The sequence below is a fragment of the Haematobia irritans genome, chromosome 4 (genome assembly GCF_050003625.1).
Source record: "Haematobia irritans isolate KBUSLIRL chromosome 4, ASM5000362v1, whole genome shotgun sequence".
Taxonomy (NCBI): Eukaryota; Metazoa; Arthropoda; class Insecta; order Diptera; family Muscidae; genus Haematobia; species Haematobia irritans.
This window is the reverse complement of record NC_134400.1, coordinates 210,397,666-210,417,183: the sequence shown is the minus strand read 5'-3', so window position 1 is coordinate 210,417,183 and position 19,518 is coordinate 210,397,666. Positions and strand designations below refer to the sequence as shown.

At 35.5% G+C, this 19,518-nt stretch overlaps 2 protein-coding genes and 1 pseudogene across 6 annotated transcripts in view; 1 reads left to right on the top strand and 2 right to left on the bottom strand.

Moving 5' to 3' along the window:
• Positions 1–1,491: 1,491 nt before the first annotated feature.
• LOC142236382 (uncharacterized) lies at positions 1,492–3,421 on the top strand. The gene has a single exon (XM_075307622.1). It carries the CDS (start codon positions 1,883–1,885, stop codon positions 3,065–3,067), a length of 1,185 nt encoding a protein of 394 aa, XP_075163737.1. The 5' UTR covers positions 1,492–1,882; the 3' UTR covers positions 3,068–3,421.
• Positions 3,422–5,675: 2,254 nt separating this feature from the next.
• alpha-Spec (alpha spectrin) overlaps positions 5,676–19,518 on the bottom strand; it is a 41,433-nt gene continuing 27,590 nt past the window's right edge. For 3 of the 5 annotated variants that reach the window (XM_075303309.1, XM_075303312.1, XM_075303310.1), the window contains 5 exons: positions 14,343–16,266; positions 13,673–14,276; positions 13,504–13,533; positions 5,953–6,553; positions 5,676–5,888 (listed from right to left, as the gene is read on the bottom strand). In XM_075303309.1, the coding sequence (XP_075159424.1) occupies positions 5,760–5,888; positions 5,953–6,553; positions 13,504–13,533; positions 13,673–14,276; positions 14,343–16,266 (3,288 nt within the window). In that variant the 3' untranslated portion in view covers positions 5,676–5,759. The remainder of the gene's footprint in view (positions 5,889–5,952; positions 6,554–13,503; positions 13,534–13,672; positions 14,277–14,342; positions 16,267–19,518) is intronic. The other 2 variants (XM_075303311.1, XM_075303313.1) reach the window with 1 other exon arrangement.
• Positions 10,589–12,892, bottom strand: LOC142232668 (small ribosomal subunit protein uS17-like; annotated as a pseudogene).

Below are 19,518 nucleotides of genomic sequence, written 5' to 3'. Positions count from 1 at the left end.
ATTCCGGACGGAATGTCGGTGTTTGTAATGAATCTTACAGTGTGTCGGATCGATACGACTTGTCGGCGATGACTAAATAATCGGTAAATGTGTTATCGATCCCATAAAAATGCAGCAGTATCGATTATGCCTTCGGATTTAACTTATAATGTGCACAATATAAGGGATATGTTCGACACGAGCACTGTCGTCCGGAATAACTGATAGTCTGTAAAGCGCATTAGTCCTTCCTGCGAAAAACGAATATCTTCATTTATCTCTGTAAATAGGGTCTCAAACTCAGGGATGTTAACATGTTCATGCGAAATAATATGCCTGCCTATTTGTTCGTGCGAAAAATCCAGGGTTGTATAAATATGTGTCTGAATATACTCAAAACAAAGATTTCGCATTTATTCCGCGCTAACGTTTTTTATATGGAGTATAACAGTTTTTCGTGCGAAAACGTGATCTTAGTACTAGGCTTAAACTCGAACTTAATACTCACCTTTAGGGTATCTAGTGCTAAAAGAAAACAGCCCTATAGTTGTAAAAGAAACATTGTGGTCAAGTAAAACACGATTGTTTAGATGTTTATTAATTTGATTAAACGTTTATAAATTCTTATAAATATAACATTTATACTACTATCACAACACATTTAGCATAATTTTTTCATTAATAACCCTGCCAGCATTTCAATGTTCCATTTTATCCTCATCGCTACCACAGACTCGTAAGTGACACTGCAACAATCGCCAACTATGATAGTATTTTGCCATCACTATTCGCATGAAAGTATTTTGCCATCACTATTGTTACAAGAGCCATTTTATATTTTGTGAAACACCAAGCGCAACTGGCTTATTATAATTTATTTCAATGAAAACGAAAATAAAGTGCTGAAAACATAGTTATTACGCTTAAAATTGTGAAAAGTAAATTGGTGAACAATTTTTGACTTTCCAAATGGAATAAATAGTTTTTCAAATATTTTTCCAGACACGCTGCCTCCATTGGAAATAAAAGTACTGGCTGATAGACGCTACAACATTTAACTTACAACTTGTAACTCAACATCAATCTCTTATTAATGCATAAAAATGTGTTAAATGTGATGTGATAGTCGTATAAATGTTATATTTATGAGAATTTATAAATGTTTCATAAAATTAATAAACATCTAAACAATCGTGTTTTACTTGACCACAATGAATCTTTTACAACTATCTTGAAATGCACTTTGTCTGATTGTTTGAAGGGGCTCTTATTGGCGTCCTTCTAAATGTATCCAGAAGGGCACCTAATAATTGCAGTCATGCGATACTTTTTTGTAGTAACTTGGCGTGGTACAACTTCTCAATAGTGACGGTGCTTTTCCGAGGAGTTGTGGATATCGTATACGACTGTTTTCGACGTAGTGGTGATTCTCAGAAGCGCCGTCAAATTCCAAAAAATGTTGGCAGGGAACATGTAACTTGCCACTTGTAAATAAACATCATTCTACATTCTTCGTTGAGCCTTTGCTGTGTAGACATCGTTTTTTGCTTGTGAAGAGAAACCTTTTTGATTTTGTATTCAGTTCTAACTGTGTGCATTGATTTGAATACTGTTGGACAATTTCATTGTCTAGTTGGTGGTTGTTTTCTTGTGTATCTGGTGTGAGTGGTTGTGCAAAATTAACCGCTGGCCTTAGTGGTGGCCATGGAAAGTGGTGTGGAGGAGAAGGCTGGGCCTTCTAAGTCCATGATTGTTTGTCATATTGATACTGACAAAAAATGTGACAATAAAAAGAAACTGACGAAACCTATAAAAGGCAGAAATGTTAGACCTGCGATTATTAATAATTGTGAAGTAGCTGAAACGGGGGTTGACGAGACTATGAATGTTGATGTGATTGCTAATGATGGTGATGGTGGTATTGCGGCGAAAAATGCGAGAAGAAATGGTGGTACATGAAAGCAAAAAAAGAAGAGTGAATGATTCGTTGGTGAGATATTCGAATAATCATAAAGGTGAGCCACACGTATTGGTAGACACCTCTGAGGTAGATAATGGTACTAACAAAAAAGTTAAAAATGGTCTCTATTTTGTACAGAAAATAAGAGACATTAAGTCTGACGAGTTTGATAAGATCAAGAAGATCGATGCAATTGGTGTTACGTTATATAAATTAACGTTTGAGGATGTTGAATCAGCCAATAAATTTTTAGACAATGAAGAGTTGAGGAAAAGAAAGTTGAGGGCCTTTGTCCCCAGAAACTTTGTTGAAACTTTCGGTGTCATTAGAAATGTGCCTTTATGCTATAGTGAACAAGAGATTTTAGAAAATGCAACTTCAAGTATCAATATTACTTCTGTTAAACGTTTTACCAGGCGCGATGAAAAAGAGGTGGGTGTTTTTCATCCAACTGAGACAGTCAAAATCGGCTTTGCGGGTGATGATCACCCTAGTTGGATAGTGTTTGAAAAGTCTGTTCTGGTAGTCAGCACATACTATCCTGCTATCAGACAGTGTTACAACTGTGGCCGCTTGGGCCATACTAAACTGGGTTGTCGGTCCAAGAAACGATGTATAAAATGTGGTGCTGATAGTGAAGTCTGCAATGGCCAATGTGGTGGTAAAAAGTGCATTCTGTGTAAGGCTGAAGGCCATCTTGCTAGTGACAAGGAAATTTGTTCGAGCTGGATAAAAGAAATAGAAACCAACAAGATTATGACGCGTAAAAAGATGTCAAAACGTGAGGTACTTCAGAAATACAACAACCAAAATCGTTTTGATCTTTTAGCTGATGATGACAGTTTTCCGGAATTATCTAATGGAAGGAATAGAAAGAAGACTGCCCCAGTGAGGGAGGATATGAGAGACAGAGATGTTAATCAAATTTTAACCCCATACACTTATAGCTCTGTGGCTAAGAGGCAGAGAAAAGAATATGTTCATCGCACCGGTGTGCAAACTCATCCGAGGATGTTTCCGGAAACGCAGCCCTCATCGCCTGTTTATATGACAAGTGAGCTGAGAGTCAGTGAACTCGAGAAAGTCACCAGTGAGATGCTGGCTTTCATGATGTGGGGCACCCTTTAACCCTAAACTCACTCCTGAAGAAGGCCTAAACAAAATCCGAACAGCTCTATGGAATAATTGGAATTCAGAATTCAAGAAAATTTCTCTCTGCAAAAGCATCAAAGCCAGCAAATTATTTGAAGATGTTAGAATAAAGCCGTGGTTTTCGAAGTATATGTTCAACCCCCAAGAAACCAAAATCATCAATCGATTGCACACAGCCCGTACGTATGACAAACCTTTTCTTTTAAAAATTGGAGCTATCAGCTCAGATGTCTGCAACGAATGTTTGGATGCGGAATCAACACATCATACAATTTTTGATTGTACAAAATTCGATGCTCTAAGACTGAAATACAATTTAACTAATCGTTTTACTGATGTTTATGACATCCTGGCTACAAAGGACATGGATTTATATAAATCTCTCGTTAATTTTATTATTGAAACTAACGTTTCAATTTAATTACTTGATTGAATCAACAAGACTGATATGGAATTCATCTGTGATATTGTATGGCTTACGCCTAATCGATTTAAACTAACAACAAACCTAACCAGTGATATTTATAAGCCTGATACATTTATGCCGTCGTCACATTTACAATAATTATTGACTAGCATTTATATTTTGAATAACTGATCCTAATCTTTCGTCATGACGAAACAGATGCACTATTTATACCACTCACACCTGATAATTGGAGTCTACTCATATCGGAAAGTGTTCATTTGTCTATTTCCGGTGTAGTTTGGGTCTACATCGATCGGTGTATATAACCTGGCCTTTTAATGTCGAAGAGACATTGCCATTAATTAATCAAAACCCCAAAATAAAAACATCATTCTATTATTAATGAAAAAAAAATATGTTAAATGTGTTGTGATAGTGGTATAAATGTTATATTTATAAGAATTTATAAATGTTTAATCAAATTAATAAACATCTAAACAATCGTGTTTTACTCGACCACAATGATTCTTTTACAACTATCTTAAAAATTGTTTAAAGGGGCTCTTATTGGCGTCGTTCTAAAAGGCACCTAATAATTGCACTCATGCGATACTTTTTTGTAGTAAATTGGCGTGGTACAACTTCTCAATAGTGACGGCGCTTTTCCGACGAGTTTTGGATGTCGTATAGATTGTCTTCGACGTGGTAGGGATTCTCAGAAGCGCCATCCAATTCCAAAAATTTTGGCAGGGTAGTTTGAAATGAGAGAAAAAAAAATAATTCCTTTGAGAAACTGTATTATTTTTGTGATTCATGCATTTTTAAAGGAATCTTTCAATCGTATCGACAATTTTTTCGATACGATTATGAATTCGATATCGAAAGGCCGTGATATATACAACGTTTGTATACTCCCATCCTATGGTGATGGCTATAAAGAAAAGAAAATAATTTATATCAGTATGTTCCTGTAATATATTCTATATTTATTTCAACCTTTAATAGAATCGCACGACGTATTGGATAGCCTATATCATCCTCTACAAATCTATGTTGGTGTTTATTAAACACACCGCTCGGTTGCATCTGTGCTCTGCCCAACACCTTTAAAAATGCGCAGCAGAGCCTCTAGCGGAGAATAGTGGCGAAATTCAAATTCGTCGTTAACTGTAAAGGCCTGTATTAAGTCCGTATTATCGTGCAACATAGCTTTTTCACGGTTACTTTCCATTAATAACTCATTTTAAAGGAAATAAACTTTTTCAATTGTTGCTTTGGATTATTCCCCCATTAAGTTATAATTTATAACTTATTTATAAATTTTCCAAAAAAAAGTTAATATTTGATTCTGCTATTACATATTTATTTTGATTTTAGCGGCTCAACACAACGTATCACGATTATCGATATCGCTATTCCAAGCTATTATTATTAAAAAAAACCTATCCTAGTTGCCGAGTTCCTCGAAGTGGATGCAAATTAACATATCTAACAACACTACTCACTAATTATAACAACCCACTGATATAATTATAAATTTAATAATTTCCGTTTTAATTTTTAATACCATTCGAGCGAACAAACTTCCTAGCTTTGAAAGGACAAATCAAAAAATTTAATTGAATTTTCTTTTATTATGAATCAATAACACATACATCCTTTTCAAAGACATATTGTCGCATAGCTATTTCAATAGGCAAATTGTGAATGTGTATTGTAATAGAAGAGTATATTATTGTTGTTTATTTTTTTTCTTTTACTTTAATTTGGAAAGACAATTATTTGTTTTGTTCATTTAATGATTTTGTATTAAGTGATTTTAATATAACATCAAGTAGCCCTCTTCTTGGATAGATCATCAAAAAATGACATGCTAGAGATATGATTTTGTTTTTTTTTTTTTACTAATTTGAACGATTTTGTTATAAATTTTAATTTTAATACCAATGAGTTAATATTTGTTTTCCTTTTTCATATTCCCATATTTGTTTTTATCAAAGTGCTTATTATAAATATTTGTTTGTTTTTTTTATATATATATAAAAAACTAAGTATTGTGAATTAAATAATTGGAATTAAGTTGCTGGTGTCTCTGTTTTAATAATAGCGACAATTCTAATTAATAGAATAAAATAAAGTAGAGATGGTTTTTTTTTGTTTTTTGAAGAGCATAAATTAAATATAAGCCATATATATTTGTTTATATTGTTTAAAATGAAATTATAAGATAAATATATAGAAAATATATAAAAGCATAATTTAATTTTGGAAAAGAGTTCGTGTGAACTCAATGTAGTCTAAAGCATCTTTAATGGGTTGTCCAGAGCGGGGTTCGACATAGGGCTTCATCCTTAATACACAATAGTCCGCCATATCCTTGGTAAGATTCTGTAAAACAAAAATGAAACATTATCCCATCAACTTCCTTCGCAATCAAGCCAAAAATACTTACGCAATATAATTCTTCCTTGGTAACGAAGGGACGATCGGAGGCAGTGATGGCGCGGAAAGCATTTTCAATTTCTTCGTAGGATTGCACATTTTCAGTTTCTTTCGAAATCATAAATGCAATGTATTCTTGCAGTGACACATAACCATCACGGTTGGGGTCGACAACATCCAGAATGGCTTCAAATTCTGGGTCGGGCTGTCCTTCTTCAACCATGGGCAGATCGTAGCCGAGGGCTCGCAGGCAGGATTTGAATTCTTGTTGATTGAGTTTGCCGCTTTTGTCCTTGTCGAAATGTTTGAACATCATCGAGAATTCCTTGAGGGAATCTTCCGATACACCCGAATGGTTGCGTGCCTGTATTTGTTGTTCCAAATTGTGTTGCATTCTCATCGACAGCTGATCAAGTTGATCCCATTGCTGGGCCAAACCGACAGTTGAATGTTCCGTATAGCGATTGTCCAAAATCAAATGTTCTTCGAGTAGGGCGCCAAGTTCTTCGATTTTCTTTAGATCAACACGACGGGCACGTACCTCTGTGGCTTTGACGCGAAGTGCTTCCAGTTGTTGTTCCAAAGAACCGGAACCTTCCATCATAGATGTTCTAAAGATTAAGAAGTAAAATGAACAAAAAAGAATACAATTATTATAATAGCTTGGTAAGAACGATTTTGCCAAAATGGATTACAAATATTTTTGCTGGTTAATATTTGCGTGGTTGTAACAAATGAATGAAGTTTAATAATATTTCTTTTTATAATAGATAAACACTATACCTATATAGGAATCTGGGCTATATTGTTTCAGGGAACGACTTGTGAAATTTCTAACAGTGGGATTTCGGGATTATATCCCGATAGGATATAAATTTCTATGGAACAAGTGTTGGAATAAAACAAAAGTTCAAGAAACCAAATTTAAAACAATATTAATTATCTCAGCTATATAATGGAATATGGATAGAGGCCAAAGTCGAAGCACATTTTATGTAAGAAAAATCATATAATTCTGCAACTAATGCACAATTATGGTATATGATTTTCCTCCTTATTAACACGATTTACTAAAACTACAAATTCAGTTAAGCAAATGATTGAAAATAGTTACGTTTAAAAATTAACTATGTATTGCAATCAACAACAATTAAAGTTTAAATTGAATCAATTAAAAAATTAATTGAAAATTTCTAATGAAATCAATAAATTTTTTTATGAAGTATTTTATATGACCAATTAAAACTGTGTTTAATACTATCATTTTCGTGATTGTAGACATTTCACTTAATTGGATCAATAAATTTTGGTCTTAGCCAACCCTAGTGTTAGGTTAGGTATAGTGGCAGCCCGATATTTCAGGCTATCTTATACTATTCAGTACATTATGGTACCACAGGTAGTGAACTTTTCTTTTATCACTGAGTGCTGCCCGATTCCATGTTAAGCTCAATGACAAGGGACCTCCTTTTTATAGCCGAGTCCGAACAGCGATCCACATAGGGATGAGACTACTTAGAAACCCTCAGAAATGTCAGCAACCGATAACCCACCGCTGAAAAACTTTTTGGTATTTGATCGGAGCTGAGATTGAACACATGACCATTTGTATTTAAGGCGGGAATTCTAACGTCTTCCTCTTTTTATACCCACCACCATAGAATGCACAGAAAAAAATATCACCAAAATATTTCCAATTAAAAAGTTAATCGAAGTTGACATTTTTTTCAATTAATAAATTAATTGGTACAATTAACTTTTTAATCAAGATAGAAACATTAAATTAATTAAGTCAATGATTGAACATTTTAAAATTTTTAATTAAAAAGTTAATTGATACAATTAACTTTTAATCAAATTCGGAAGACTAAGTCAGTTTATGATGATGATGAACATTTTTTTTAAACTTTTAGTTAAAATTTTTTTTCAAACAATCAATTGTTAATCCAAATAAAAATTCTAAGCCAATTCAGAATGTAATTGAAAATAGTTACCTTTTTTAATTAATAAATTAATTGAGTTTTGCAATCAACATCAATTAAATTTTTAATTGAATCAATTAAAAAATTAATTGAAATTTGGCAATGAAATCAATTAATTTTTTAATCAAGAATTTTTTCTATGCCCAATTAAAACTGTGATTGATACTATCATTTTCGTGATTGAAGACATTTCAATTAAAAAATTAATTGGATCAATTAATTTCGTGATTGAATCAGAAAAAAAATTTTTTGTGTGTGGTGACGGGGGTATAATAACTTTGTCATTCCGTTTGTAACACATCGAAATATCGATTTCCGACTATATAAAGTATATATATTCTTGATCAGGGAGAAATTCTAAGACGATATAACCATGTCCGTCTCTCTGTCTGTCTGGCTGGCTGTGTGTCTGTTGTAATCACGCTACAGTCTTCAATAATGAAGCAATCATGCTGAAATTTTGCACAAGCTCGTCTTTTGTATGCAGGCAGGTCAAGTTTGAGGATGGGCTATATCGGTCCAGGTTTTGATATAGTCCCCATATAAACCGGCCTCCCGATTTGAGGTCTTGGGCTTATATAAATCGTAGTTTTTATCCAATTTTCCTGAAATTTGAAATCTAGAAGTATTTTATGACCATAAAGAGGTGTGCCAAAAATGGTGAGTATCGGTCCATGTTTTGGTATAGCCCCCATATAGACCGATCTCCCGAATTTACTTCTTGGACTTCTAGAATCCGCAGTTTTTATTCAATTTACCAGAAATTGGAAATCTAGAGGTATTTTAAAACCATAAAGAGGTGTGCCAAAAATGGTGAGCATCGGTCAATGTTTTGGTATGGTCCCCATATAAACCGACCTCCCGATTTGTGGTCTTGGGCTTATAGAAACCGTAGTTTTTATCCAATTTGCCTGAAATTGGAAATCTAGAGGTATTTTAGGACCATAAATAGGCGTACCGAAAATGGTGAGTATCGGTCCATGTTTTGGTATAGCCCCCATATAGACCGATTTCCCGATATAACTTCTTGGGCATCTAGAATCCGAAGTTTTTATCCAATTTGCCTGAAATTGGAAATCTGGAGGTATTTTTGGACCATAAAGAGGTGTGCCGAAAATGGTGAGTATCGGTTGTTTTGGTATATCCCCATATAGGCCTATATCGGTCCAGGTTTTGATATAGTCCCCATATAAACCGGCCTCCCGATTTGAGGTCTTGGGCTTATATAAATCGTAGTTTTTATCCAATTTTCCTGAAATTTGAAATCTAGAAGTATTTTATGACCATAAAGAGGTGTGCCAAAAATGGTGAGTATCGGTCCATGTTTTGGTATAGCCCCCATATAGACCGATCTCCCGAATTTACTTCTTGGACTTCTAGAATCCGCAGTTTTTATTCAATTTACCAGAAATTGGAAATCTAGAGGTATTTTAAAACCATAAAGAGGTGTGCCGAAAATGGTGAGCATCGGTCAATGTTTTGGTATGGTCCCCATATAAACCGACCTCCCGATTTGTGGTCTTGGGCTTATAGAAACCGTAGTTTTTATCCAATTTGCCTGAAATTGGAAATCTAGAGGTATTTTAGGGCCATAAATAGGCGTACCGAAAATGGTGAGTATCGGTCCATGTTTTGGTATAGCCCCCATATAGACCGATTTCCCGATATAACTTCTTGGGCATCTAGAATCCGAAGTTTTTATCCAATTTGCCTGAAATTGAAAATCTGGAGGTATTTTTGGACCATAAAGAGGTGTGCCGAAAATGGTGAGTATCGGTTGTTTTGGTATATCCCCATATAGGCCAATCTGCCGATTTTACTTCTTGGACTTATAGAAACTGTAGTTTTTATCCAATTTGCCTGAAATTGGAAATCTAGAAGTATTTTATGACAATAAAGAGGTGTGCCGAAAAGGGCGTGTATTGGTTCATGTTTTGGTATATCCCCAATAATGACCGATCTCCGGATTTTATTTCTTGGGATTATAAAAACCGTAGTTTTTATCCAATTTGTATGAAATTCGAAATCTGGAATTATTTTTGGATCATAAAGAGATACGCCGAAAATGATGAGTATCGGTCAGTGTTTTACTATAGCCCCCATAAGAACGATTTCCCGATTTAACTCCTTGGGTTTCTAGAAACCGTAGTTTTTATCCGATTTGCCTGAAATTTCACTTCATGAGGGTATAGAAGGCGCACCGATCATGAAAATTGTTTGAAACTCAATGTAAAATTTCCATATTTTGCTTCTCGGATGAAAATCTACAGATTTAAGATTTCAAATCAAGACGTTATTTTATAATTTTCTTGCACACTTACACGAGATGTTAGTGATTCCTCTAAAACAAAAATGGTTCTTACAAATCCAGAAACTGATATAGCCTTCATAGCTAAAATCTTTAAATATATCTCCGGAAAGTGTATTGGTTGAACTGCTCTGCTTGATTTGTCCTCAAACCCCCCTGAAATTTCAAAGGAAACCCTAATATTTGATTCATGTGGTGGGTACATAAGCTTCGGCCTGGCCGAACTTACGGCCGTATATACTTGTTTCTACTTCTTTTTTTTTTACTTACAATTTTCTTCTTTCTATTTAATCAAAGTTTAGTTTGAATATCGAACTACTTCGGTAAAAAAAAAATTATCTCCATTAGAAAAAAAATTAGAACTTCTTGAAGTTTTTCTTTGAATCTTAACCCTTGCTGACCTTGCTAACGTTGGAACGAACAGTCTTGGACAAGAGACGGCATTCATCAATGGTAACAATATCGCCGACTTCAACATATCTTAAGATGTACGCTCAAGTTTCTGTTACGTTTTTCAAAAAGGCTGTAGTTTCGTACAAAGTGGAAGTAATCACGACGGATAACAATAACAAGTTGGCTGATAAGTCCCGGTCTGACACATAGATGGCGTCGCTAGTATTAAATTTTTGGGAGCCACCGTGGTGCAATGGTTAGCATGCCCGCCTTGCATACACAAGGTCATGGGTTCGATTCCTGCTACGACCGAACACCAAAAAGTTTTTCAGCGGTGGATTATCCCACCTCAGTAATGCTGGAGACATTTCTGAGGGTTTCAAAGCTTCTCTAATTGGTTTCACTATAAAAAGGAGGTCCTTGTCATTGAGCTTAACATGGAATCGGACAGCATTCAGTGATGAAATAGAAGTTCACCACTGTGGTATCACAATGGACTGAATCTAAGTGAGCCTAAGTGAGCCTGATACATCGGGGTGCCAAATGCATATTATTTTTATATAGTACCGACCTTCAAATGATTCGTGTCAAAATTTGATGTCTGTAAGTCAATTAGTTTGTGAGATAGAGCGTCTTTTGTGAAGCAACTTTTGTTATTGTGAAAAAAATGGAAAAAAAGGAATTTCGTGTTTAGATAAAATACCGTTTTCAGAAGGGAATAATACGGCGGAAGCAAAAACTTGGCTTGATAATGAGTTTCCGGACTCTGCCCCAGGGAAATCAACAATAATTGATTGGGAAGGGAAAAACCATCAACAGATGGCGTTATTGTCGCGTTTGAAGATCGAAATCGCGGCAAAACGGCCCCATATGAAGAAGAAAAAAGTGTTGTTCCACCAAGACAACGCACCGTGCCACAAGTCATTGAGAACGATGGCAAAAATTCATGAATTGGGCTTCGAATTGCTTCCCCACCCACCGTATTCTCCCGATCTGGCCCCCAGCGACTTTTTCTTGTTCTCAGACCTCAAAAGGATGTTCGCAGGGAAAAATTTGGCTGCAATGAAGAGGTGATCGCCGAAACTGAGGCCTATTTTGAGGCAAAACCGAAGGAGTACTACCAAAATGGTATCAAAACATTGGAAGGTCGTTATAATCGTTGTATCGCTCTTGAAGGGAACTATGTTGAATAAAAAAAACAATTTTGATAAAAAAAAAATTGTTTTTCTTTGTTAGACCGGGGACTTATCAGCCAACCTTTGCATTTTGGTTTTACGTACGGCACTAGTTAAGATGCGGCCACGGATTCTTATATTACCGGTGGAGGGGCATTTTTGGTAGTTACATTCGATGTCCTCACGAGGAATTTTGAAAACCAAACCGATATCGCGGTGGCGACGTATGACCTTCTTTTTGGCAATGCCTGGCTTAACCTTTCGGTTTTGGTTAATGCCGATTTGGTTTTGGAAGGCTTTCTCGGTTAGCTGATATGCCATATTGATGTGTGGCAATCTGCCAAGTTATAGCTCTATTGTAAAGCTTGACATTTTTGAGGTTATACGTACTCAAAACATTTTGGGCGAAAGCCATTTGTGTTGTTTACAGCATCTTGAAAATATATTTTACAAATTTTGATGTAGATTAACTCAACAACAGTGGATTAACGCAGCAACTTAATTAAATTTTTGACGCTAAAGATCTCTCTCACTCTCCAATCGGTCAAAAAAGGCTCGTATCGATTTGTCGAAAGAAATACTCTAAAAATACAATCGCGGTGCTTTAGAACACATCTGTGACAGATCACGAGGTGTACGAGCCAAATTACTTCTAAAAAATAAAATGAGAAGTCAAAGTTTTTCGACATCTGAAGAAGTGGTTGGTGCTTTCAGAAGATAACAAAATATGAAATGACTTGACTTTCGAACCAAATCTATTTTCTTTCGTTTAAACTGCGAAAGAAAGCGCTCGTTCGATATAGAGGAACAAGGCATAACAAAGAAATATGAACCTCTATATAATTCATAACGCAACAAATTTTATTACGACCACTTTTTGCCTGCGAGAATGGTATTCAATGCTACAGAAATAAAAATTATAAAAGTTTAGACTCTAATTATCGAAATCTTCATCGATCATTGATTTTGCACCACAAACAATCGGAACAATTTGTTCCGATCGATGTCGCATGACCATTTTCGTTCTTATGCCGTTAAATGAGGAAGATGGTAAACATTAGTGGCCAGCGTTGGGCAATAATTCAAATGATCAATCTGTTACAATTCTTTGAGAAAAAATTTTCAAACAATTACAAAAAAATCCCCATTTTTAATTTGAGCTCCTAATATGACCATATATTCTTGTATAAAAATTACTAGTCTACAATTCAATAAAAATAACAAAGGGATATAGATTATAAATCCCAACTAAAGTAAAGGTCTAGTGTTTGCTATTTATTCCTAATAGCGCTGCTTTAGTATATCTTTTTTGAAAGCGTAAACATGCAACCAAAATTAATAATAAAATTAATTATTTATAAAACTTAAAAGCTTGTAATAATTGGAGTTTATATATGCTTAAATAGAGCTTTGGTATATATATATATATATGATTTCGTTATATACAATCATATCCACATATATATTCGAGTAAATATATATACACTTTGGTTAGCTTATTTCAATGGCGAAGCCTTTGCTTGAACCTTGAATAGTTCAAACGCACAAGATTTAATTAGAAAATGTGTTAGTTAAAATTCATATAGCTGGCATTGTGTTATTTTCGAAAACACAACATTTAGATTGCAAATAGACGACGGACATATGTACAACATTAGTAGCGTCAATAACACTAATGCTGGAAAGAGAAATTTTGTGTTTACCCTTGTCGATTATAACCGAGCATATAATACCTAGAATTGAATGTACAACAAGAGATAAAAAGTTCAGTGCAATGTGCGGATTTATGGGTGCTCTGTGGTAGACTCAAAAATATCTCCAAAAAAAACCTGAAATAGATTGCAAATCATTCACAATACAATTCCAACTTACCTAGTTTCGGTTAGCCACTGGTGGAATAGATTGGCATGTTTAGCAAATTCTTTACGTAGTTTGTCGTTTTCTTCTTGACGTTTGGCTTCCTTGGCCAATTCGCCATCTCGTTCCTCTATGATCTTTTGCAAATTACGCCAGGTCTCTTCAAGAGCTTCCATGGTGAACCAGGTATAGGGATTGGGTCCAACATTAAAGCTCTTGATCTTTTGGTCAAGAGCTGCCAGGGCCTTAAAATCAGCTTCAGCTGATGACAACGATGCTTGGAATTGGGCATGAGCATCGCGTAGGGCGCGAATTTCTTCGATCGAATTGCAACGAACAGGATCGGTGAGATCTTCTTCGGCATTTTCGAACCAAGAATTAAAGGCCGAGGCCTTCTTGGCGAATGTCAAGTAGAGTTCTTCGATTTGACGGAATTGTTCTTGCATGGCCAAAAGTCGTTGTTTTCGGGTTTCGGAGGCATCGCGCAATTTCTGCCAACGTGAGATGACATCCTCATGACGTTTTAGTATGGCTGGCGATTGGGCATGATTGGCATTGATAAGTTGGTCCTTCAAGGCGGTGATGTTATGGATACCTTCTTGTTCGAAAGCATTAAGACCTGCAAAAACAAAAAAAAAAATGTTAGCTTGCGTGCCTTAACTCAATGGAATAGCTTCATACTCACCAGCATCAAATGTCTCTTGTTTGGTCAACAAAGTTTGAACTGTCGAAAGATCACGTCCATATTCATCGGAGCGCACATAGTTCTCCTTATCAGCGATCCATGATTCAACCACATCAGCCTTCCACATGAATTGCAAGTAGGCAGAATTGTCCAACAAGGAACCCTTGCGTCTGGCAGCCAAAGCATTCAGATTATCCAATTTGTTGCGTAATTGTTGGCAACGTTGACTGATGGAATCGCCATGGTGGTTCTTAGCTTCCACTAAGTCAGTACCTTGTTCGCAAATCAAAGCACAACGATCTTTGTGGGCAGCGAAATCAGTTTCGAAAGCATCATGTTTCTTCAAGAGACCCTGAACGGCAGCCATGGAATCACCATAGTCATCGACAGACAACAATTGTTGTTTCTCAGTAATCCAGGCTTCTTCCTCCTCCACTTGGGCCAAGAATTGTTGATAAGTCAAAGATTCATCCAATTTCTGGCCACGGGTGGCTGCCAAGTTCTTCAATTCCGCCCAAGCTTGATTGAGAGCCTTCAGACGTTGTTCAATTTCGGGTACTCCCAAATTGGAGACGTCCATTAATTTTTCACCAGCCTCTTGCACAGCCTGTATGGCAGGCTCATGGGAAGCCAATTCAGCCTCAAGACGCTTATGTTTCTTCTTCAAGTTTTGGACACCAGTTAAATCACGACCATAATCATCGGAACCAACCAACAACTTCTTCTCCTTGATCCAGCTCTCTTCATCGGCAATATCACGGAAGAATTGGTGCAAGGTCAAGGCTTCATTGAGTCGGGCTTGGCGATGGGCAGCCAAATTGCAAATGCGTTCGTAGCGTTCATTAATACTTTGACGTTTCTCCTGGATACCGGCACTATCGAATTGTCCACTCTCAACCAAAGAATCGGCTTGCTTGTTCATATCCTTGATACGATCCTCGTGGGCCAGAATATCGGCCTCAACCAATTGGTGTTTCTTCATGAGATTTTGCACAGAGGCCAAATCTTTACCGGAATCCTCAGTAGTCAACAGAGACTCAACTTCACCCAGCCAGAAGTCCAAATCCTTAACGGCTGCAATGTAGGTACGTTGCTTGTTGGCCTCCTTCAATTTCAAGGATTTTTCAGTGGTCTTGTGGGTAAGGTATTCCCATTGATCGGCAATCTGGGTAAGTCTCTTCTGTACAGCATCCTCAGATCCCGAACATTGTTTCTTGTCAATCAAATTCTCACCCATGGCCAAAACGCTTTGGATACGATCGGCATTGGCGGCCAATTCAGCCTCGAAAGCTTGATGTTTTTGATGCTTCGATTGGATATTGGCTGGATCCTTATAACTCTCCTCGGTGGCCAATTGCAATTTCTCGGCAATCCAGTTTTCAATTTCATCAGCATCACGTGAGAATTGCTGCAATGTTTGTTCATCTCCCAAACGAGAACGTTTGGTGATTAAACCATCCTTCAAGTGGCGCCAGCGTTCCAAGACTTGCTTACGCTTATCATCGATGAGATCGGAAGCATAATGGTTCTGATTGATCAAGGTATCGGCCAACACTTGCAAAGCGGCAATCTTCTCCTCATGACCATTAATGGCCTTATCAAAATCTTCATGTTTCTTAATGAGAGCCTCTACATTATCTCCGGTATCATCAACATTATCGGCATTGAGGAAAGCCTCGCGGGCAGACATCCAAGCTTCGGCCAATTCACAATCACGCATGTACAATTGCAAATCAAGATTTTGCTCCAATTGCAAGCGACGCTCAGTCCATGCCTTCTCCAATTCTTCACGGGTCTTGGCCAAATCTTCAATTTTCTCCTTAATTTCGGGAGAAGCATAATGGTTAGCCTGTAACAATTCATTGCCGAATTGTTCAAAGGCACCAAAGGTACCAGCTCTAGCATCAATTTCGGTACGGTGTTCCTAATAGAAGGAGGGAATTAAAAAATACCACATCATGTTAACAAAAAGAGCTCAACAGATAAACATGGTTCATTTAGAAACCCCATCATGGTTAGACAACATAGAGGAATACATGATTATACAAAAAATTTCTGGTTATTAGAAAACAACAACACTTATGTGAAACCAGGGTTATTCAATGAAGAGGAACTGCATCCCCTTTTTGTTCAGAGGGCAAGAGATGGCTCTGCTTTCTTATTTAGTATACAAATAACATTTTTTTTATTTGAACGAACCCCCATTCAATTTATCCCAAATAATAGAAACAACATACATACATATATGGCATTGCGTTTAGATTACAGGTTAAAATTGCATCGCGAATAATTTACTTTTTTTGTTGGTGTGCTGTGGTACATAAATGATTGTATGCAGAGAATAGATTTAGTTTACAACATATTGTGTGAGGGAAATGAAGATGAATCTATGATTTCAATGTGCCATACATTATCTAATGGAGACCAGATGACTGATGTAATTTTGTGTCATTTAATACACAAAAAGAATAGAAAAGCAATGAAAAATAAAAATTTCATTTCGGAGGGAATTTGAACATGTGCTGTTTGATTTTTCACTTCCACAACATTTCCAGGTTTAATACCCGGTCGAAGCGAAAGTCTTGAAAAATTAGATAATACGAAAAAGAAAAATTTATGAAAAGTTGTTTTCATGATAGTTTTTTTTTTTTTTTTGTTCATTAAAAAATGGAATACGTCAGGATTCGAAAACGGAGTTAATCCAAATTTACGCAACTTCCACATCACAAGTTGGAGATCCAGACTACATTTTTGAATGATCTCGTTTTGTTGGATAGTTATGCGATTGCGAAAAATGCTGAGCTTTCTTCTGTGGTTGTTTTATATATTGTCCATATTTTACAACGCAACTTTCATCGCAATTGAGTGAAATGTGGTATTCGGTTCATTTTCGAAATAGCCCTTATGCAGATTTAATCGTCCAATTTTACTTATTCACCAGTAAGAATACGACATTTGAAAGCAATCGGTGTCTGCTGATATACTCTGTACTTCAGGGTCTAGGTTAGGTTAGGTTAGGTTGAGGAATACGTCAGGATTCGAAAACGGAGTTAATCCAAATTTACGCAACTTCCACATCACAAGTTGGAGATCCAGACTACATTTTTGAATGATCTCGTTTTGTTGGATAGTTATGCGATTGTGAAAAATGCTGAGCTTTCTTCTGTGGTTGTTTTATATATTGTCCATATTTTACAACGCAACTTTCATCGCAATTGAGTGAAATGTGGTATTCGGTTCATTTTCGAAATAGCCCTTATGCAGATTTAATCGTCCAATTTTACTTATTCACCAGTAAGAATACGACATTTGAAAGCAATCGGTGTCTGCTGATATACTCTGTACTTCAGGGTCTAGGTTAGGTTGAGTTAGTGGCAGCCCGGTATTTCAGACTCAGACTATTCAGTCCATTGTGATAGTACAATGGTGAACTTCTATTTCATCACTGAGTGCTGTCCGATTCTATGTTTAGCTCAATGACAAGGGAACTCCTTTTTATATCCAAATTCGAGCGGCGTTCCACAATGCTGAAACTACCTAGAGAAGCTTTGAAACAGTCAGAAAAGTCACCAGCATTACTGAGAGGCGATAATCCATCGCTGGAGTTTGGTCGAAACTGGGATTGAACCCATAAACTTCTGTATGCGAGGCGGGCATGCTAGCACGGTTGCAACAGTTGGTAGAATTCTACCAAAACTGGGGCCAAATCACCGCATTCGTCATCGAGTTCTGTTTCGTATAGAGAAACATTTCGATCGCATTAAATTTTTGGACCACCGCATACGATCGTAATTTATTTTGTCTACTACTTTTTTTACATTGCTGTAAACATATGGTAATAAGAAATTGGAAGATAGAAGAATTTCAAAATAATTTTTTGTTATCTTATGTAATTTCTGAGATATTTATATTGTTTTTGTGTGTTTTTTTTTTGTTTTCCTCGTCTTCGGATTCAGAGGATGAGTACAAAGTGGCATTAATAAGGAAAAATATTCGTGATAAAAGCAGTCCTTTAGCATTGCCTGAAGTAGAGTAAGTGATTCCATTTTGAAGTGAGTGCTTTTAACTAATTGTGTTTTTAACATCCATAGATTTAAAAGACGTTTTCATCTGTCAAAAGAAACTTTTAAATATGTTCTGAAAAAATAAGTTTTTTTCTTTTTTTGAAGCGGCTACTGAGCATTCCTTTCTTTGATCCGTTTCCCTAAATGCAAGTAATATTATATTTTCTTAAATGTATTTTGCCAAAATAGAATAATAATTACATTTTCACCAACATTTTTCTTTTTGTTTACCTTTTTTCTGCTCAAAAATCACTACATACTTCGTTTTCGATAGCATGCTACCTATCGTGTTCAACTTCGAGTAGAAACAATTCGATAACGACTGCGGTGATCCGCGTAAACTACACTACGATGACGAATTACTCGATTTCGACTACGGTGATTTGGCCCCTGGTAGATTTTGTACTATTCGGTGGATTGGTAGAATTCTTGATTTTTTCATAGATTGTGCAAAGTATCCCTCTCCAACTAAAGGTTACTCTACAAATTTTCTATAAAAACAAAATTTTGATAACATTTTTTATAGAAATAAAATTTTGACAAAATTTTCTTTAGAACTAAAATGTTGACAAAATTTTCTTTAGAACTAAAATTTTGACAAAATTTCTATAGAACTAAAATTTTGACAAAATTTTCTAAAGAAATAAAATTTTGAAAAAATTTTCTATAGAAATAAAATTTTGACAAAAATTTTCTATAGAAATAAAATTTTGACAAAATATTCTAAGGAAATACAATTTTGACAAAATTTTCTATAGAAATAAAATTTTGACAAAATTTTCTACAGAAATAAAATTTAAACAAAATTTTCGATAGAAATAAAATTTTTACAAAATTTTCTATAGAAATCAAATTTTGACAAAATTTGCTATAGAAATCAAGTTTTGACAAAATTTTCTATAGAAATAAAATTTTGACAAAAATTTCTTTAGAAATAAAATTATGACAAAATTATTTTAAGAAATAAAATGTTGACAACATTTTCTATAGAAATAAAATTTGACAACATTTTCTATAGAAATAAAATTTGACAAAATTTTCTATATAAATAAAATTTTGACAAAATTTTCTAAAGAAATAAAATTTTGACGAAATTTTCTATAGAAATAAAA